This window comes from Wyeomyia smithii, chromosome 3, assembly GCF_029784165.1.
Source record: "Wyeomyia smithii strain HCP4-BCI-WySm-NY-G18 chromosome 3, ASM2978416v1, whole genome shotgun sequence".
Classification (NCBI taxonomy): Eukaryota; Metazoa; Arthropoda; class Insecta; order Diptera; family Culicidae; genus Wyeomyia; species Wyeomyia smithii.
The window spans coordinates 241,999,099-242,021,723 of NC_073696.1; the positions used below are offsets into that span (position 1 = coordinate 241,999,099).

Sequence of the window (22,625 nt, forward strand, 5' to 3'; positions counted from 1 at the left end):
GCTGATCGCGCTCAGTTCGGTTGAGCAGGTCGTACGCGGTAGATCACTTTGCGCGATCAGTTTCCTAGTACACCTCGTGGTGTTTAGACCGGCTTGCTTTGCGATCGTCTCGTAGTTTGTGTTAAAACGTAATCAACCGATTATACTAGCGGTGTGATCGAAGAAGGAGAAAAGATAAAAGTACGTGTTTCGAATATGGCGGTGGTATGGTTTAAGTTTTTTGGGTTATATGATTCTTTGTTACTACTTAGTTAAAGCGTTTCTCTGTGTGTGTGAGGTATAAATGGGATTTTCCCGAAATCAAATTAATAGAACAACATGGACTGTGAACTGATTAGCGTTGAGAAGAGACACAATGTGAACTAACCAGGCAAGGGCAAAGCCAGTAAAGCGAGATTGCGTGATTAGTAGATCGGTAATTGGCGATGATCATGGTCTTTCCTCTGCCGTCACGGGTCAATTTGCTATCACAATGAAATCAGATGCACCCCGTGTAACAGCTTCCTCAATATGTTGTAACAATAAAGCTATCATTCCGCGGAATAGAGGTTTTCAGCTGCTAGGGCAAAATAGAAAACGAAAGTGCCTCTGTTGGTCTCCGGTTGTCTTGCGGGGCACAGTCCGCGAAGAAATTGAGTAACTCGGAATTGAATCATGGCTCCCCTTTGGCGTCAGTTGTTTTACGTAATTCAAAATATACGGTCGAGTTCATGGGACTGGGGATGAAGCACATGAAGAAAAGCATTGTAGCGGGGTGAGGTGACGGAATCACCTCAACAGCAGTGTCGTGTCCGCCATCCTTTTTAGTATGACCAACAGCAACCATACTGCTGTCTCCATACCGGGCTCAACGCAAGTGGCGGCTGACCTTCAACGGGGATGAAAGATGGCGTTTTTTCTGTATTAGTAAACTGTTTATACAATTCGCGAATTTGAATCGTTGACTGCTATCAAGGAGATAGTTCTCCGCTGTGTTTGGGAAACAAGCACAACACTTACTGATCCGGTTTGTTTTTTCGACGTGCATCGTAAGTTCATCGTTATGCATTGCATACAGCCGGAGTCTATTACTGACTCACATGATAAGACATCGCCCGCATCGCTTGGGTAGAAGAACAGAAACCGCTGGCTGTCCGAATGCAATCGGTCTTTTTGGGGCTGAATAAGATTTAGTTGTGTTTTTGATATATTTTTCTATTGTTCTGGTTCTTTCGAAAACGTCTACGAAGAGTAGGGGTATTTTCTATTTCGATTTCGGTTGCATGTTTGATAATGTTGCCAGGTTAAGACCCCCCGGGCCCAAGGAAGGTGATCATAATTTTTCTTTTCCTATTCATTACTTTATTCTATGAAGGCGAACAAAAGGCCACACAACAGACCTAGCTAAGATTGGATGAAGTATTTCCTGTATCTATTTCAATTTATCGTTCATATGCTGGCTCCGGTTGCTCATTTCTCGTGTAAGTACCTTGTTTTAACACCGCAAAACCAGTAGCGCTTTTTTCCCATGTTCGACCGGATTTTAAAACAGCAAACATTGAAGAGTTTCCATGGTTTTGAACGGAATAGACAAAGAACAATCAACAATAGGTATGAGTTGTGTTATTTTTTTTCTACCGCGCATCCGCCTGCTGTTGCTTTTTCGTGGTCCAATGAGTAATTTCGCCCATATTCCCATATCAACCGCCTGCTGAATTTGCTACTCGGGCAGGTCACCAAATTAAATTGGCACATTTGCAGTGTCAATAACAAGCTAATTTTGTTTTGTGGTGTCACAATAGTTGAATGATTTAGTAAATCAACACAAATGAAATAGTTCAACAAAGCGATGGCTTCTAATAAGCTAACTTGAGAGCGATTAAGGCAGAATGTTGACTAAATGTAATTAACATATTATAGAAGCAATAAAAACTTTTATCTAACTACTCTAGATGTTTCTTATGTTGACATATACAATGTTTTATTGCCTTTTTTAATATATTCTCTGGCATACCTTCTACAATATGTATTCCATCCCATTTGTATAACGATGGCAGCTTTTGTTCAAAGATCTCATTAAACTTTTTTCATTATTAAAAGCCAATTTTGCTTCTCTTAGACAAAACCACGAGGCCACTTGAAACTTTTCCATTTGGCACTTGACCAGTTTAAGTTGCAAAAAAAAACTCAACTACAGCGTAATATTCGGATTTTTTCTGTGTACTGAGTACAGTACTTTGAAATTATGTTTTTGGCGTTAGCCTTTTATATAGCACTTTCAGCTGACAAAAAAAATGGGTTGGTTCAGTTCAGCAATCAAATGTATGTTATGTATCTCTGTGGAAGGAAAAATGATTGTATTGAAATGTAAGACTCCCTTAATTTCTAATAAGCGATATTAATATTTGATAGGCGTATTACCGATTTCGCTTACTTTTGAATTAGCGAAACTACTTTCGAGTCGCTGATCGCTAAATTAGCAGTGCAGGACCCTACGCTCAAAGAACCCGAGCGCTCAACCACTTCGAAAGTATTCCCATCCATCACCACCGCTACACTAACACCCGTAAAACTATCGTGCGCTCTGTTATCCACGATGAGCTTTGTTTTGGCATTGTTTATGCTGAGTTTAGTTTTCGCAGCTTACTTTCTAAAAGCCGTAAAGACCTACCCCAAAGCTCTACGATACTCTGTTTTGTTGGGGAATCATGTTCAATCAGATTCTGCCACAGCTTGTTACGTTTCACTGAATCGTACGCCGCCTTTAAGTTTATAAACAGATGAGCAAACAAGCAATTTTCTTCGTTTACCGCTTTTTTTTCTCGCTTATTTTCCGTCGGTCTAGTTCCGCCACTGTTGTGGCCAATCACCGACGCCCAGGGAGGCGACTCCACACCCAGGACCCTAACTCACGACCCGTTTATCAACGGACCGGCGCCAACGGCTTTACTTCCTCATGCGATGGAAGGCGTGATCCCAGAGATTTTGCGCCTCAGAAAATCTCCCGGTGTCGGCTAGGATTGAATCTAGACCAGTTGGGTTGGTTGTGAGTGGATCACGCCACCTCACAACCATCGACACCTATGTCGGCGGTGGGATTCGAACCCAGGCGTCGAGCGTGGTTAGCGGAGACGTTACCAACCACACTAGGCCCCCGCTCTATCGTTTACCGCTTATGAATCGGACTTCGACTGAACCAACGAAATTGTTTATTGGGCATATGTCTGCAGCTTGTGTTGAAACTTGTCGAGGATCTGTTTTAAGGTAAATAACTGGTCCGTTTTAGATCGCTCGTTCGAAATTACACCAACAAAGGCTTTCTCAGCGGCTTCAGCATATAGAACAGGATACGGGAAGATAATTTGATATGCAGTATTTAGGAGGGTTGTGTCTGAATAGTGGCTATAGCGGTGTCTATGACTCTCATAGATCACCCTATAGATAGAGCATATGAGTCCTTCTACTGGTTAGAACTGGGTAGGCAGTTCCTCCTCAGACCATACCCTCGCTTACGACAGTGAAAAGTTGGACCGGCGAGCCGTCCCTCTCAGCCGCTTTGTGGTTCTTGAACTGTCAGCAAGTTTTTGTCACTTTGTTCATAGTTGGCGGATAATAACAACTTGTCCATCTTCCTCAATTCCTCCTCGTGTCGCATCTGGTAAAGCAGTTCTCCGCCTCTGAGAGGACGCGATCGAAGTGTTCACGTGTCTCGAGCCGGTTAAACCATCAAATCACCCACCACGCGTAGTTCTAACTGTCATATCTATCACCCTCGCGTTGTTTCATCGACCCCGTCGTGGATGTGCTTCCACTGCTCGTTTAGGTCTACTCAAACTTCGATTCTTCTATCAACTTTCTGAGTATACTATGCACCAACTCCTTCTGCTGATAACCTCTGGATGTTCAGACGTATCTTCCTCGGCGATCTCGATTTAAAAACGGCCAAGCGCGAATCTTGTTTACCACGCGATATTAATCCGAAACGATGTTTGGCCCCAGAAAAGATCGCACAAGTGCCGGCCGTCGATCAGCATGTGGTCGATCTAGGAGCGGGCCACTCCACCGGAGTGTATCCAGATGTGCTTCCGAATGTTCAGACGTGCAAAATGGATATTACAGATGGCCTATCTCTTGGCCGCTGAGGAGGAAATTAGCTTCAAGCCATTGTCGTTGGTAATGGTAAAGTGGAGACTGTTCCTTCCAATAATAGCACGAAAGAATTCTTTCGAACTTTTCGAAGACTTTCTATTTATTTTCTCAGAAAGTTCGTAGAATCCATCCTTTACGTTGTCGGTTTTCTCCTTTAACGGTCATAGACGGTCCTTAAAGCGATTCCACCTAATGACATTTCGTTCCCTAGTAACACGGAACCGACGCGCCCTTCTGCTCTATCGCCGCCACTGTAGTATGTACTTCAAAGACCAGTGGATGAAACTGACGCTTCCTGACATGTTTATCCATGTTCACCAGATACTTTTTCACTGTTTGGCCGGTTGCACCGATTTTCCGGCCAAGCGCACGCAGCGATGTAGGCAGTTTTCCCTCGGTCTATCTCTTTAGCATTCTTTGGAGCTTCTTGTCTCTCAGGGTCGTCGGTTTTAATGCTCTGATTGTTGTCCAATAGTGCCAAGACGTTGTAGATACCGGAACAGGCGTACCTGGCGTCCACAAAGTGCCGCACGATGTAGGATTTCAACGTCGCAAGGTACCGTTCTTTGAACGCGCACACTTCTGACCGAAATAGCTTCACTGTTTTCGCCAACACGGTTAGAGTTCGACTGATAGAGCTGTCAAATTTTCTCTGCTGACTCAAGGGTTACTCTGATTGATGCTGCATGGGTAGTTTCGTCGGTGCGTGGGAAGGTAAACCCATGAATTGATAGTTCAGCCGTTCGCTCTGGATCAGTCGCTGTTTGAGCCGCCTTTGACATACAGATCGGATGCTCAGACAAGCTGCTATCACATAACAGATATGCAATAAAGAACCAAAAACGTGACCAAATTTCTTTATTTTAAGTAGCAACGTCTAGCGGTGGAGAGGACGTATTTTACACTCAAAATTTTATTACACTCATACTATTCATACCTGCTCGTGGTGAAGAATTATTTCGGTCTCTCTTGCAAACAAAACCAAAAATCAAAAAGATTCGCCACTCTTTCGTCGAGAGAATTCTTCATTTTCTCCGGTATTGGTATAGCGAGAATACTTTTTCATGATAATTGTACAGTATCACCCGCATACGTGCAATGTTTTAATAGACATACTTTTTTAAATGAATTTCGTTGTTGCCCGAGTTGAAAACCGAATATCTTGATTAGCGACAATCCTTTTTTCACATTGTACCTAATGTCGCAAGCAGTGTTGTGTATAACGCGTCTGATATGCATTGCTCGCAAATGTTAGGTAAAATAAACGGTACGAGAAAAAAATTATTGTCGTTAGTAGAAAAATTCGGTTTCCAACTCCAACGAAATTACTCAATTCAATTAACTGGTTAAGACAGTCGCGGGGTGTACGAAAACTTTATTTGATTTTCTATTCCTGTTGATTGTCAATTGTTACTGAATTATTTTTTTTTCAAATTTCCTGAATGAGGTGTCCTATCTTAACTTAAATTTGATAGATTTGAGATGACCTTTTTGTCTGGTCATTAAAGCAAAAACAGAATAGATTTTTGTTGTATGTTCAAACTATTGGAATGAACTGTTCGAACGACGCACTGTAAAATCAATGTAGGATAAAACAGCGAAAAACGAATGCTAAAGCGTTGGCTAGGATTTGCAGCAGAGTTTTGTTCAAAGTTCGCATATCTATTCTGTGACTGCTGCTCAAGAAGAAGAAGAAAGTTGCAGTTAAAACAAATATTTCTATTCAAACACCATGACCAGTTAACGATTTTTTTTAGATTCATGATGCCGTGTTATGATCGAAACTGTCCCGAAGACTGTTCCGAAAACTATCAATACCCTTTCATACTTGGATAAAACAAAATATATAGGAGTGTTTTGATCAATGTATTCTCAAGTATGCTCAATAATAATGTTTCATTTCCTATTTAATTCAATTTGTACCTATTTTTGCTAGGGTACCCAAGTTATCTAACTTTTCTCTTAACACCACTCTTAAGCTTCTGCACAGTACTTTCTCCGATCCTTTTCACCTCTTTCGGCCAATTTTTCTTGAAATTTCCAACATTTTTGGCAGTTTTTGTGCTTCGTTTGCTCCTGCTTCCGACAAATCTGTAGGCCCATTCTTTCCTTGGCATGCATAACGTTATTCGTTGAGGTACCTACCACCAAAGATAACTAGAACAAGATACTTAACTTCCATATTTTTCATACATTTTGAACACGACCGATTTCCGACAGTTAGTGCTGACATCTGATAACTTAAGTTCTCATAAAATTGTCACTATGAGCAAAACCGATTTATCGTGCATAGTCCGTCATCGATCGTTAAGCTGTTCAAGATTGTATATGAGAAAGGTGTAGCAGTTCGGTCAGCTCAACTATTAAGATAACATGCAGATTAATGATATTGTCATTTTTTGCACTTAATGCTATTGCCTTATTTTTTGCATATATACGTACGAAAGAAAAGTGTGAAGTTGATTGTCAGAGTGGGGGTTTATATTGAGGAATTATATTTATTTTCAGGTCCCATTCTACCAAAACTTAAAGTTTGGAGTCGAAAACCAGGTTTCAGAACCATTGTGCATATGATCAGGTTTACCGGGATACCCGATTTTTGCTTTATTAACCTCGGCAAGAGTGGAAAACTTGGCTGTAGAGCGTGCTCATAGCAGTTATTAGGAAGTTTTGATGGTACGCTTAATTTTAAATGATGCGCCGATAATACTTGATTCTTCCGGAAAGTTTCATGTTTGAGAACTAAACATTCGTACACGTTATATCAGTTTTCAGATGGCAGCACCGTAAAGTCGTCCACATGGATACTGAAAAAATTGTTTCACCTTTCAGCAGTCATGTCTTGGCCTTGTCGTCAGTTGATTTTGACGTTACGTATTTATCATATTAACAGTGTATAAATTAGTTCGACTTTTGCTCACGCGCAGCGACAATCATGTCCGATGATTTCTGCAAGAGTCAGGTATCTTGTTCTAGTCATCTTTGCTACCACATCTCTTACTGATGCTGAAGGAGGCCGCTTGTAGTATTCTCTTATCTTCCTGTTCCGCAGGGAAACCAGATGTGCAGATTCGTCTGCGACACGCAAATTTTTAGAGTCCTCAGATTTTCATTGATTCGCAGATATTTGCAGATTTTCAATAGATTTCCAGCAGATTTTTATGGTTTTCGAGCAGTTGCAGACATTTTTCAAAAACATCTGGCATTCATGCTGTCCAGTATGAGATCAGCAGGCCCAGATTTTTCTACCACGTCTCGGAAAATCCGCAAACGTATACTCTTAACCATACTTCAGTAATGCAGCTGGAACTGCTCCGACACTCACACATTCTTCTATGGCTAATTTTCTGATCAAAATACCACTCACGGTGCCTCGTTTGTGCACAATTCGCTTTCTTTGGTCGAAAGAAGAAAGGCCACGCATTTCCAAACTTGCGTTAATCCTAGAAAGATAATCTTATTTTGACGTTAAATTGATGCATGAATTTTAAATCATTTGAAATGCAATTTTTTGTTTAAAATTTAACAATGAGCGATCGATCATTACGGTGTCAACACATCAATACATAACAAATACCAGAAACTTGCGAATTTTTCGAAAAACGAGAACGGATCCGCACTATTTGAATAAGAAGAGGGCAATATCAGTAAAAGTGAGGTGTCAAATTGACGCAGACTATCTTTCTAGGGTTAAAAAGAAAGATGACATCTGTTTCCTTTTCATGTAAACAACAGGACGCAGCCAAAATTTGACTGAATACGTTATTTGAAATGGCTGCTGATCATTAGTGTATTTATAATTTTCGAAACAGTCTATACTGTAACTTATAGTTACTGTCGACAGTACCCTGAAATAACTAACAGTACATAAGCTTAAAAATAGTAATTGTAAAAGAAAAGTAACTTTACAGTTAGCTATTAGTGAATACTGTGCTAACCATGTTTCGCAATTCGAGTTTGTTTTTGGTTAGCGGATTAGCGATTAGCAGAACTAAATTTTGGGTTTGCGATGTCCGCTGCTACTCCTCAGATAAACAGTACAAACTACAGAATAAATTCTTTAGCTCCCATAGTGAAATTTCTTCAATTTAACATGAATGAGCCACAGAGAACAGATTGCCGAATGAAGAACGAACAGTGTGTAAAAAAGTGTGGGTGAGCGTGTGTGTGCAACGGAAAACCCCTAACAAAACACGACAGGTTTGTAAATAATGATGTCGCTACTATCGTAAAAAAATGCTTAGACGTGCTGTTTGAAGCTTGCTTAGCTATTCCTTTCGCTTATTTTGACAGTGACAATGAAAAGATAAACATTCCTCTCACCGCAAATCGTTCCATCGAGCCATTCTGAGAGCGTCGAAATGACGCAGTATCCAACTCTCGGTTAGGTTTAATCATCATCCTGCCGGCATAAACAAAGGTGTGGCAAGGGAATTTCCAAATGTTTAGTAACCTTAGCTAAATGGCGACGCTCAGCGATCTAGCCACGTAGTTTCCCGATCTCATACACACACATTCCAGAAGTACAGTTACTATTAAAATCGCCCGGCTTCATTAGTGCCTACAATCATTCACGACTGGCGGCAGGTAACCGTTGCAAATAAGTGCAATACTATTTTCTTCCTATAATGCGCTGCAGTTAGTCATTCCGGTGCAATTTCATCACTCAGCAGCAGCAGATTGGACCCTGAATGACTGCCATCTGCTAATTTCAACTGTAAATCGTTATTACAGCTCCAGTAGCGGTTGTTTTTGTTGTCATCATCGTTGAAAGGGGCGCCGTTATCATCTATTTGCGCGTCTTGGGATTTTCCAGTCATCTTGTTACCGGTCGCACTCCAGTTTCGCGTTGCCGCCGATATACCTACAGAGCAAGGTACGGTCCTTAGAACTGTTGTTTGTGCTTGTCCGATCTTGAATGGGTACATTGGGTGGTATAGTACAAATCCGTGCTAAGGTTGAATAGATTTTGATTAGTAATCGAGTTCTTTACAATAATTGATGCACATCAGGCGATTTTATATCTTTACGGTACCACCCTCAAAGCTCATTCATGATCATAACTCTCAATTTTATAACCCAACTGCATACGAAACAACAATCGATTGCATGTTCAATACTCTTTAACACAGACGTTCGCAGCGAGATGTAGAAGAGGCGGCAGAAAAAAAACACTTGATAAAAGCATTAGTTAAAGAAGTATGCTGAAGTTAACTGACGTAGTCTCAAACGTAATTTTCTAAAAAGTCTATGTATTTTAACGTAAACTTGGTTTAAAACATTGTAGTTCAGAAACGACGAAGATAAATGAATGAAGCCTAAACAACATGAAATTATGTTATCTTCCGTAAACCTCAAAACGAAAATCCTGCGCACGGCTGTGCCCTCAGATTACACACAATTGTATTCCGCAATTTGCGTGTGACAATGTGCTTTCCAAGATCACATAATTCAACGATCAATGACAAATATCAACCAGAGATAAGTGTTTTTTTTTTGTTATTGACTGGAGGAAGGAGGGGATGCCATTCAGCTTTCCTTCCTTTCCCTAAGCAATGTGGGGGCGAGTGGTTTTTGTGTTTTTTTTTCTCTCAACCACATGTGGGCTATAATGCAGCCAGCTGCATCGAAACAAAATGCAGATATCAGCGCAGTTACGTGCGCAGACAGATAGACAGACATGCATGCAACAGTCACAATAATGTAAATGTGGCCCAACCTAGGCTAGGCGTACAAACTTCATGCCGGCGCGGCGGTGCCTAGCGGAACTCGGAACAAGCCGGAATTGGAAGGGAAACCAAACAAACGCACGTAAAGTTGCACGGTGCGGTATGTTGGGAAGTTGTCGGAAGATGAGTCATAATTGAATGTAAATTAAGCTTTTACTGGTGGACGAGTCGCCGCCGCCAGTTCGGCTAAAGCGTGTTCGAGGTTGTAGCTTCGAGCTGGCTTCACTGCTGCACTGTTGGGGTTGTTAGTATGAGGTCTAGGTTTGGTAGATGCAATTGCCGTCTGAAGGCAGCTCTTATACTACATTACTACTATAATGCAGCAAGTAGATCGTTCCAGTGATTGATTGAGGTTTATTCGATACTGGTATATTGAATGAAACATTCACAGATGTTTCTGAGAAAAAACTTAAAAAACATTGAATTTTTTATGGTCTCGAGAAATGTCCATTTTGCCCATCACAATAGACCATAATAATAGACGCAGCGAGTCAAATCCCAACAAAAATATGCCCATTTTTCTTTTGACAGCTTTTTAATTTGTTTCTCGTCGCAGGTGATGTTCGGGCAAATTACGTGTAAACTAGTAAGCCATATTTCACTTTATTTAACCTTTAAAAATTTAATCTATGGACTGTTATAACATTATACATTGTTGTTCATTAAAGAAATATTTGAAATTGAAATAAAATCCCACACTGAACCATTTTGTTAAACTAAGTTTAAGTTATACTTAAAAAATAAGTTCCTTAAAATGAGATATTCGTTGCTTTCAAAAAAAAAATTAAGCATGTTTGAAAAAAAAAAAACAGTTTCTGTCTGTCCAATTTGAAAAGGCAAATTTCTCAGCAACGGGTGGATAAGCTTTTGCGTTAAACAGTTTCTGGAAGAAAAGTTACTTTTAAAGTTAATTAAAGAGGAGAATGTTATAAGCCAATAGCATTTGATTGCATTCGAAAATTGAGTTACACGGGGTAATTCAACTTTGAATGCTGAATAACGTTGTATCAAGGTGAAATTGTGTTGAACCACAAAGGGCCGATTTCGAGCCATCACTTCGAATTTTCAAAAGCACAAGACTCGGAAATAGTTAATGCATTATCTATGAAACGATACTGCTTCACCGCAGCAAGCATAAAATAGCGTTTTCATAGATGATGCGTTAGTTGTAACCGAGCCTTGTACCCTTAAAAATTCGAAATAATGGCTCGAAGGCGGCCATTTATGGCTTCAATACCATTTCACCTTAAAAATGGACTTTTTACAAATGGTGATATAAAAAAAAACAAGACAAATAATTGAGTTCATTAAGACAGACAGTGTATACAGCTGGGGAAGCGAAAAATAAGCGAAATGAAAAATATGAAACAGACTTGGAAAAACATACCGCATCCAGACGGGACTTGAACCCACAATATACCTGTCTCCGGCATGGTGTTAGAGAATAGATCGAGCTACAATACGCAACCCAGTTTGCGTCAATTGTACTTGTAGTTGCTGAGCAGTAGCGTAGCTAGGGGGGTGCGGTTGGTGCGGTCCGCACCAGGCCTACCAGTCAAGGGGTCCCAAAATCTTGCAAACACCGAACCGGTCAACCTGTCCATCTGAACTTAACCTCATGTATTTGTGCTCGTCACTTTGCTCTCGTGATCCACATGGACAAAGTATACGTGATACCGATGTTCATTTTACTATGATTCGTGATTCGACTGACGCCGAAGTTGACTGTTTTGCGATCGCAGAAAACATTCGATGCAACGTGGAAACACGCAACGAAGGAACGATTTTTTGCAATCCTGAAAACCAGACTTGGTAAAGCACGCACCGCACTAGAGGCGGAACAAAAATTGAGCTCTTGCTTTCTAGGTATCACGCACTTGAGCTGGGTGCTTCGGTCGATGATTCGGCACGCGAAGAATAAAGAATAGCACCAAAGCAAAGCAAAAGCAAAGCAAAGCCTTGGTGCTACATTCCGTATCGGAACTCGACCTTCTGTTTATTATACACTGACTTCGCAGCCAACTGTTAAGTGTACAGGACAATTGCGGGGCTAGCGCTACGATCCTACTGACACTAACAGTCTCTCCCGAGCCGAGACTCGAACCTACGACGACTGGCTTGTTAGGCCACCATCGTACCTCGAGACCAGCTGGGAGAGTTGAGATATAGCTGAAGAATACCACCACAGAGCGGATATCTCTTCATTGGTGTTTTCCTAAAGTTACATAGAGCGCACGGTGTAGTCCCGAATTATTTTGCTTGCTTTTTTGCTTCGTGGCATCTCCGTCTTCTTGTACTCTGCTTCTCGTTGCTATGTATATTACACGTTACAGTTAGTGCAGAGGGTGCCACATAAGATGATAATACGCTCGTGGTGCTTGGTTTTTTTTAATTTGGCGATGTCACCGAGCGGCTCGGAGCGGTGTTTTTACCAAGTCTGGAAAACGCTGTCTATCTGTGTTGCTGTGTGGCTAACAAAAACATGAAACAGAGCGAGGGAAATAATCTGCGTTCACCCGAGATTATATGCACCCGAAAACAGTTGGCACTAAGTTAAAGTTGATCAAGTTTCTCTAAGTTAAAGTTGATCAAGAACTATTTGAGGTCAACGATGAGTACCTTGAGATTAACAAACTATGCCATTTTATCAATCGAACGTGAAATCACTGATTCCATTTATTTTGAATCTGTAATTTCTGATTTTGCCAACCAAACGGCTCGGAAAGTGAGTATCTAAATACCTAATTAATGATTTTGCGGACAACGGAATAAATACACGGTGACAAAAAAGTCCGGTCACACTTTTTTGGGGTCGCCTGTACTGCCCCTGTTTACATAGTTGACGTAAGAGCCAAAATGACCAAAATGCACTTTTTCGTTGATTCAGCTTCCTTTACCTAAGATACACACACTACAAACAAAAAGGAAACCATTTTGTTCTGAAACTTTTGAGAAATATTGGAAAAACGTTTTGGCGTAACTGCCAATTGGTTTTAAAAACTGGCGTCACTCCATACAAGGTGCAATTGTTTATATTAAGTCGTTTTATTCGACTATCTAACTACTGTCTGTTTGTCTAAGTTAAGTCGTTTAATTCGACAAATATTCCATGGAAAGGGGTAAAGGGGAAAGTGGAATTGAATAATTGTATTGTATATGATTATTTTTACAAAACACTCAGCCTCAGGAAGGTGTAAAGTCACCGTGTCCTTTCCCCCAACTAGTTGGTATTTGAATCAGATGAAATAATTGAAACGTGTGTGTATTATACGGTGGGTAAACCTAATCGATTTGCCAGAACGTTTTAAGGGTTCTATTTGGGGCCCAAAACAATCCTGACACTACCGGAAGTGGATTAATCGATAGTGGATTAATCGATAGCGATAGCTAACGAGTAATCCATATCCGTTAGGTTTAGCATTGTCTGGGGGCCTAAATTGAACCAAAGAAAAACTTTGTCCTGGCTCTGTGCTGTCAAGTTTGCATTTTTCCATGTAACGATTACCCACCTTAGCGTAAAAGTAAGTCTTTATGCATGTGTTTGTGTGTTTGTATGTGTGTTTGTGCGTGTTTATCTAATTGAAACTGCCGATGGACAATAACTGACGTTTGACCGAAACACGATTGATAAAACTGAATCAATTGCGAGGCAGAGTAGGAAGTAGTCAAGTTTTTACGCCAAGCTATGCGAACAATCTGCGAGAAAAATACATGTTTATTCGCATAAACTGGCGTAGCGGTTTTTCTGGATCAATTACCACGGGCCGACTCGTATAATCCATGGGGCCTCTTTTCAAACATCAATCTTCATAAAATTGACAGACTATTTTGTTGAAATTGTATCTCAATATAATGATTTGGGTTAAAATAACAAAAACGCGTTTTTCTCGCAATGATGGTGTTGGTTGTTACGTCAACTATGTAAACAGGGGCAGTGTAGCCTACACGTTGTATCACTCTGATATCATCTATATGACAAATGAAAGGGTTAACTTTGCTGCCCAAAGTGGCAGAGTTTCGTTTCTGTGCAGTTTGTTTACATTGAGTTGTGAGCCATGGCAGAGTTAAGAGCAGCTGTTATCGCTGAATATGTGAAAGGGTACAAACTCGGACACATATTCAAACACCTAAAACCGCTCGGAATCAACCGGAAATTCGTGTACCGGACCATAAATCTGTACCTAGAGACCGGAGGCACCGAGGACAAGGCACGATCTGGACGACCAAGGTCTGTGAGAACTCCAAGGCTGAAAAAGATTATACGAGACCGGATTCATGAAGCTGGCCAGGAACCTTAAAATGAACCGAGAATCATTCCGCCTGCTTCTGCGCAAGGATTTAAAACTTACACCGTACAAAAAACAGATGGTTCATGGGGTTACCAAAGCTACAAAGGAGCAAACAGTCAATCGCCAAAATGATCGAGTTTGGAGTGTGAGCCTCGAGCAAGCTCCTGCGGACAAGCTGAACGTTTCCCGGTTTCAAAATAAGACGTGATGGTTTGGGGAGTCATTTGCAAGAGAGGTAAACTGCCTCTTATTTTTATCGATAAAGGGGTCAAAATCAACGCAGTGTACTACCTGGACACGGTTTTGAACAAAAATTTTCTGCCTCAAGCTGAACTATTGTTTGAAGACGATTACTACTGCTTCCAGTAAGATGGCGCCCCATCCCACACCGCAAAGGTTGTTCCGGCGTGGTGTGAGGAAAACTTGACCGATTTCATTTCGAAGAATGAATGACCTCCGTCACCTCCGGATCTGAATCCACTGGATTATTTCGTGTGGGGATACATGATGTCGAGGCTGAACGACTATAAAATAACAAATTTGGAGCAATTCAAGCGAGTTATCACGAAAATCTGGGACGCGATGCCGATGGAGCACGTGCGCGCCGCTTGCGACGACTTTCCGAGACGTCTGAAGCTGGTTCGATCAGAGAAAGGTGGTGTAATTCCGAGATATCGTCTGTGAAGTATCTTTATGAGTTACTGAATAAAGCTATGAAAGCCAGATTCAGATTTTCTTCTTATTCTTTGAAATATTGAGATTTTCCTGTGTGACTTTTTTGTCACCCTGTAAGTAGAAAAATCTAAGTTTTTGTTTGTCTCAATTTATTTAATGGAAGAAAAACTGCCCAGTCATTTTTGTTACCGCACCAGGCCCACCAAACCATAGCTAGGCCACTGTTGCTGAGTAATAGGAGTTTGAAGGTCATTTTTCGAAGTAAAATCTTATTTCTCCCCGCCGGGAATGGGTTAAACTACTGGGACGGTGGTACTGTTCCAGAATCTATAATCGTATCACATTCCACTGCCGCCTATTCTATTGCTAACTCCTATCAACTACACATACTGCTGTGCAGGCGTTATTTTGCGACTGAAAGGAATTTGATACGAATATAAATTCTGAAACAGTAGCACCGTCCCAGTAGTTTAATGGAATAAAACACCATTTTGGAGACAGGGAGACTGCGGGTTCAAGTCCCGTCTGGATGCGGTATTTTTTCCAAGTCTGTATCATATTTTTCAATGTTGACGGGTAAAAAATCGTCAAAAAAATCGAATATAGTTCGAAAAATGGAACAGATGATTGAGTTTAATAAATTTCCCATGGAAGGGATATTAGCTTACATACAAAAAAATCCAGCGATCTTTCGTCAGTTAATTATGCGTGTGGGCATACTGTTGAGTTTCTTTTTCGTTTTATTAAATAATCCCCCCTCAGTTTTCGTGACAAAATTTTTGGAATAGATCTTACGCCTCAGGTTTGCTCAGAAATTCTCGATGGGACGCAGCAGGGGGACTTTGGGCGGGCTCACCGATTTAGGTACCACATCGATATTCAGCCGCTTCATCTCCTCCAACGATCGCTTCGAGTAGTGGGCCGGCGCCAGATCCGGCCAGAACACCCGCGTCTTCGCCCTTATGGTATTTCTTGATGAACGACACTACTCCCGGCAGGCACTTCGTATCATAAGCACAGACTAACAGACGTAACACTGGAAACAATCTCCATCGTCACAAAAAACGATCATTTCAAATTTTCATTCAAATAACAGTCGTTGCGCGACAACGCCGTCTGTCTTGCTATCTCATACATTTTCGTAGTTTCCTATTTGAAGCATGCACGTACGCTAGCGCTGTTGTCGGGATACAGGACGTAGCGCGAACACAGCAGCAGGTGGTGCTACTGTTGCTTACGTAAACTACTATTATTATCCGAACGATGGATTGATTGATTATTTGTTTTAAGTGATATGTCTATTAGTCTGGGCAATAAGTATCCCCATTCACTACCAGTCCGGAGCAAAAGAAGAGCGGCATCCTCTTCTTGCGGATTGTCAGCCACAGCAACACACTCTTGGGTAAAATAAACTTCAGCTCGGAGCTCACTGCCTTCGTGAAGTAGGTAAAATACGAAACGCCCTGTCAGTCGTTACCATCCAGAGTGAGACAGGTCTCGTCGTCCATCACCACCGTCACGTAGTAATCCACCGAGGAAATCGACTTGAACTCCTTATTCTGCTGCGTTATTGCCTGCAGCTCCGAGACCAGTGAACAGGGCTACCGCTTCATGACATGTACGTCCATGTTACGCCGACGGGGTCATCGGCCGTCCGGAACCGAAATTTCTTTCGATGCTCTGCTTGTTGTCCAAGAGTGCCAAGATGTAGATGCCGGAACGAGCTTATCCGGCGCCCTCAAAGTACAGCTCGATGTCCGTTTTCGACGCGGTGGGACACCCTTCTTTGAATGCGCACACTTCTGAACGGAGTAGCTTCACTATTTTCGCCATCACTCTTACCCTAATGACTGATAGGGCTGTCATTTTTTTTCTGCTGACTCATGGGTTGCTATGATTGATGCTGCAAGGGTAGTTTCGTCAGTGCATGTAATGGTAAACCAATGAAAAATCGGCAACTTTGTTCCATTATTTTGACTTTTAAGTAACGTAAATGATGTTTTTGGCTCTTGGTCCGGTTTGGTTGCACCCTGACCATATTGTGACACGTATCTTCTACTCAGTTTTTAATCAGTTATAACTACAATTTTATAAAACAGGCTTATGCAGAACTGTTTAACCAACTTTATTAAAATATTATTTAGAGCAAACATAGTCTATAAACGAAACCGTTCAAATACGGCTAAGAGCTCCCACAACAGTTCAACTGATAATAAAAAAAGACATAAAATACTTCAATTATGGAATTGGTAGAACGCTCATCTGAACTCTGAGATAGGATGAATATAAAGTAGAACAAAAATGGTTGAAATGATTTCAAATGATGATATAACATCAACAGTGAGAAATGTGAAATAAAACCTTTCAGAAAAATGAAAAATATGTTAGATGCTCGACATTTTTTTATCTTTCTGAAAGGTTTTATTTTACATAAACCTTCCTGAAAAATTGAAAAACTTTCTAGATAGTTTTTGTTTTGAACCGCCCTAGTAAAACATAAATGAACCACCCTAATGAAATTCAAGTTTAAGATACCTAATGAACATCAAAATAATTTACATCTGGTTTGGAACGAGTAGTGAGTCATTTTAGGAGCCAGTTCTAAAATATTCCATGTTAAACCTTGCTTCGGTTGCCCAAAAAACGGTTCCAGAAGGTTCCAGAAGTTTTTTTTTCGAGATAACACCAGAACTCGTAGTTTTATGCATTTTGAAATCATTTGGCATCGAAACAAAAAGGTTCGATTTTCCCAAATTTATGTACTCCCTCCTTGGTAGATTTTCGAGGGTCGAAAAAACACAACTTTGAGCGCTTTGAAGCACCCCTAAATCATGTCCGATTGAGCTGAAATTTTGGACAGATGGTTTTTTTGAGCAAATTAACAAAATGTACATGGTTGCTTTTTGGAATTCGATGATGAAATTTTTTCCATACAGATATTGCCACTCTATTGGACATAAACAAATGTTTAAACATTTGGGTTCTCCGGGTGGTGGATAGTTTACGCACGCGCCGCTTGTAGAATTTTCACGGTGTTTGACATTAAGGATACTTTGTTCGCCTTCGTAAGAAGCTAACTTCGCGCGCAGCATCATTCGATTCTGTCACTTACCACGGTGATACAACCTTTCCTTTCTGTCGCAGTCGTGGTGTTGCAAAGGTAAGCTCGGTATCCGACAACAACGGCTGTTACACCTCCTTCCTTACAACATACTTTCTTACCCTAACGATCGTTAGGAAGGGGCCGGTGCCGTTGTCAATCCACACAAAGCGGTAGCTACTGAATTGTTGTACACTGAAGATGTAAAACTAATCCCAAGTAACCATATACGTGGTGCACTACGAAATTTGCGGTCGTCAAGCTCGAGATAATTTACTGCTTGTCAACTTTTGATAGAAAGCATTTAGCATCTTCAGCCAAATTGTTAGTAATTATTTTAGATTTCTATGTTTAGTGTTAAATAGGCGTGTGTTCACACAACATTTATTTGACACGGCACAATACTAAATGGGCGTGTGTTAATAAGTGGAAGAAGTACGAGAATTTCAGCACATTTCGGATAGCCGACTTCGATTTTAATTCTTTTATTATTATTTTATAAATTTTGGTTATTTTTTGTAGTTGTTTTCAAATGAATTTTAAAATATTTTTTTGTTGGCTGATGAAAGCATTCTTCCCGTTTCCTACTAAATTTGGTTAATTGCTGGTTATATTTTACCCAGCTTGAACTGAATTTAGAATTTCAATATTCTAGAATATTCTTTTCAGATGTTTTAAGCTAAGCGATTTTTTTTGGTTCTTCTGTCTTCTGACTACTATTTTTAAGTTAGTTTGGGACTAACTTTTAGTTTGTGTGTTCTAGATTTTGGAATTATTTATAGCTCAATTTAAGTTAACTTCAGTCTTATTCAATATTCCGCTGCTTTTTGAATTGTTTTCATACAATTAAAGCGTTATTTGAAATTATTATCTTTCCTATTTCTCCTGGCATTTGGGAGCATTTCACGCCTTTGGGATTAATTTTATGCAGTATTTTTTTATTTTGGTCTTCACTCTACTGTTCTACAGCTCTTAACTTTATTTAATCATTAAATTTTCATTTTTTTTCAATAAGATCTTTCAAGAACAAGAAAAGTTGATCTAGCATTCTTCTGTCGAAAATATCATTCTCTAGGCATTGATCTCTCTTCCAGATGAAACCCATTCCGTGCGCCGCTTTGGTGCTGCTACTGGCATCACTCGCACTACCTAACGTCCACGGACAGTGTCTGGCCGAGGACGATAACATCCAGCACAGCAAGGCAGATAGTGCACAATCACGGAATCGGCTGTACAAGGGCGAATCGATCTTCACATTGAAACTGCTAGAGGCCATCAATGCCGCCACACCGACCGAGAATGTATTTTTCTCGCCGTACAGTCTGTACCACGTGCTGCTGCTGATGTACTTCGGAGCAAAGTCGACCACAGAAAAGCTTCTTCGCACCGGACTGGAACTGCACTGGACTACCGATAAGCCAGTAGTATGGCAGGCGTACAATATTGGCAAAAAATCTCTGTCAACAAGATTGAGCAACGACAAAGACATCACGTTTACCTCCATCGACAAGCTGTTCTTTGGTAAGACGATTCCAGTGGAGGAATGCATGGAGGATAAGTTCTTCGACGAAATCGAGAAGCTAGACTACGAAAATGATCCGGAGTCCCAAAGAAACTATATCAACAATTGGGTGGAGAACTCTACGCGCGGAGAAATCAAGGACCTCCTGGTGCCGGGATCGATAACCCGAAATACAAAGCTGGCTATCGCAAATGCTGCGTACTTCAAGGTAAGTACTTGAGCGTAATAACACTGCTTGACAAACATTCACTTGAGCTGTCACATTCACAGGGTACTTGGCAAAGCAAATTCAAACCGGAAGAAACAAAGAAAGAAATCTTTTATATTTCCAACGAGCGACAGGAGTTTGTTGATATGATGCGTGTTCAGGGAACCTTCAACCACGGTAAGATGACTTAGTGCGTATTCGCTTAACAATATTAAAAAGTTCGTCGAACGTTTTAGCTGCCAATGAAAAACTTGCCTGTCACATTCTTGAATTACCATACTACGGCCAGGACGAGAACTCACGCGTGTCAATGTACGTATTCTTGCCACCAGCTGAGCCAAATGCGTTGGAAAAGCTATTGGCGCGATTGACCGCCTCACCGGACATTCTCAGCGAGGTAGTCGGCGAAGGAATATCCCGCCAGGTGGACGTCAAGCTGCCCAAATTTAGCATTGAGAAAACCGTCGAAATGAAGCCCGTCCTCGAGCGCATGGGAATGGGTAAACTGTTCGAAAACACCGCGGACTTCTCCGGCTTTTCCAAGCGGACCAAAATTGAGTTCGACGAGGTTCAGCAAAAGTCCAAGATCACCGTGGACGAGGAAGGATCGACGGCCGCGTCTAGCACGATAGCATTCAGCTTCCGGTCATCACGTCCGGCGGATCCGGCCATGTTCCACTGCAACCATCCGTTTGTGTTCATTATCTACGATTACGCGACGCAAGCGGTACTGTTCAACGGAGTCTATCGCCAACCGGAATGAGGGAGATGGTGCGCAGGTGGTGTTCCAAGCCCGCATGCGGTGCTTAGTTTTTAAGGTTTTATTTTATCTTACCGATTCGTGACACACGAGAATGGATGGCCAGCAGTGGTCACTATTTATTAACGAACAAAAATATCCGTAACCCTATGAAATGTTTAGTTTATGTTTGTTACCATTACTGTGGAGCATTTTGAAGTGTGAAGGAAAAAGACAATATGGAAATAAAAGCTTTAACTGAGATAACGACCATTATATACGCTTGAACAATGATTATTTTAATGATTGTATTTTTTTTCTTTTTTAATGGAAGTTTTGTGTGTAATTAAGTATTTCTTTTATGAAATGATTGTATCATCACAAATGAATGACTTTGTGCTTCTTAGAAGTAAACCAAGAAAACTTAAACATGTTGCACAGGACTGGACCGAAACTGAACCTTGAGGTACACCTGCTCTAGAAGAAAATTTATCGGATTTTTCAGATCGATGGCTGGAACTATATTCTTGCGCTCGATTTTTTAAGTTTCCATACGATTTATAATGGGAAAATCCCCTTTTTCAAAACTTATTCTTCAGGGATGTCCAGTTGGCTATAAAAATATATCGATACATGATATTTGTAGGAAATTTTTCTGGGAAAAACTTTTCTGAAGACCATAAGGCACTACGATGTTTGTAGAAAAAGTAATAACCCCAAACTGATTGAATGTCTGACGAACGGCTCAACATTGAATTTTTCTAGCAATACTGCTGCCGCATGCTGCTGTTGCAAATTCAACCACGCGATAAGAAATATTTAGTATCGCGCAGAATTAAGCTTGGAAGCTAAAGTGACTTCCGTAATGAGCACCTGTGTCTATCTTCATTCTAAAGATGGTTAGAAGGTCTGAAAAGTTTGACTTCACCTACAACAAGCATGACAATACTTTTTTATGAAGTAAAACTCACAACAACAGATTGCGAAGTAAAATTTGAACGCAGCAGACGAAAAATACCCGAACAATTTGAAGTCAGGAGAAACGCTTGCCTAACAAGAGGCGCAATCCACGTGGACTGTCTCATGCAACAAGTGAAGATATCTGTTTAGTTCACAAAATAAGATAAGTATGCAAGGAGAAAAGTTATATTATCCTCTTAGATGAAATATTGCCTTAGTTTATTGGCAATATTTGCAATTTGCAGTTTGTATACACCTCACACCTTCCGCATTTCGCAGTCACGAAAAAATGCTTCAGCCTTTCTGGCATCGCAGTTGCTGCGAATGGTTCTTCATCATAGCAATCGTTGACATTGTGATATTTTTTTCACAACTTTCAAGATGTGAGAAAAATCGCCCAGAATAATCTATCGTTCCGGAGGTTGGCGTTGGGATTTCATGGCCGTATCAAGATATAGTCAAGTCAAGTTCCTGCAATCCATCGAAATACAATGGATACGAAAACCATAAAACTTTTGAGGTTCATATCGAGGCCTTTCAAACGGCACAGAAGAAAACTCGGTGCTTCCAGGACCAGAAATAGAAAACTATGTCAAACGTGAATCCTAACTGCAGATGAGGGTGAAAAATCTACCGCTCTACGAGATTTGGCCATTTCGGACAAACCATTACTACGTGGTAGGTGGCAATAAGCGTCCACTTATTGAGGTGCAAAATGGAAATAGGTACAAACTTTTTTCGTTTCAAATCAAAAGAAGACGACGATCTCGTGAACATCGTCGTAACAGCTCCCGGATCCACTTTGTCTTTTGGGCTCAAGTTCTTCCAACACGGGTAACGCAGCGATCTAAGCTGAATGAAACAATCTACTTGTTGGATTATGTTCGTCCCGATTTCCACAATCCCAACTACTGGCATGAAAAGATAATTGGAGAATCAAGGCGTAGGTAGCCCCGTTTTTTTCTTCATCTAATAGCGCGACAATGAATGTATGACTAACTCGGTTACAGAAAAAAAATCTTCAAGATAGCGGCTGCATCGACAACAGCGAATGAATGTTGCAAACAAATTTCTTCTTTTGACGAAACGCAATAGAAATCAATCGATTTATGAGCAGGACATCAAACAATGATTTTGCAGACCTACTGTCTTAGGCCGTTAACATACTGGCGCGTTCTGCGTTGCGGAGACGGTTCGCCTTGCCGTGGATTAATGTACAGCGCTAAGTAGAGCTGTACATTAACCCGCGGCGAGGCGAACCGTCTCAGCAACGCA

General features: G+C 40.9%; 1 protein-coding gene and 1 long non-coding RNA gene across 4 annotated transcripts; both read left to right on the plus strand.

Annotated features, from left to right (window-relative positions):
* Positions 1 to 20,666, plus strand: LOC129730564 (serine protease inhibitor 88Ea-like). Of its 3 annotated transcripts, none has more exons than XM_055689981.1 (4): positions 1 to 204; positions 19,016 to 19,651; positions 19,714 to 19,828; positions 19,888 to 20,666. In XM_055689981.1, exons 1-4 carry the CDS (start codon positions 196 to 198, stop codon positions 20,412 to 20,414), a joined length of 1,287 nt encoding a protein of 428 aa, XP_055545956.1. In that variant the 5' UTR covers positions 1 to 195; the 3' UTR covers positions 20,415 to 20,666. The 3 variants fall into 3 exon arrangements, with proteins under 3 accessions (XP_055545956.1, XP_055545958.1, XP_055545957.1); XM_055689983.1 differs by having other exon boundaries at positions 1 to 180; positions 18,997 to 19,651; XM_055689982.1 differs by having other exon boundaries at positions 1 to 180.
* Positions 20,667 to 21,731: 1,065 nt separating this feature from the next.
* LOC129727375 (uncharacterized) lies at positions 21,732 to 22,499 on the plus strand. Its single transcript, XR_008728523.1, has 3 exons — positions 21,732 to 22,028; positions 22,106 to 22,293; positions 22,361 to 22,499. It is a non-coding gene; the product is annotated as an uncharacterized LOC129727375 (long non-coding RNA).
* Positions 22,500 to 22,625: the final 126 nt, after the last annotated feature.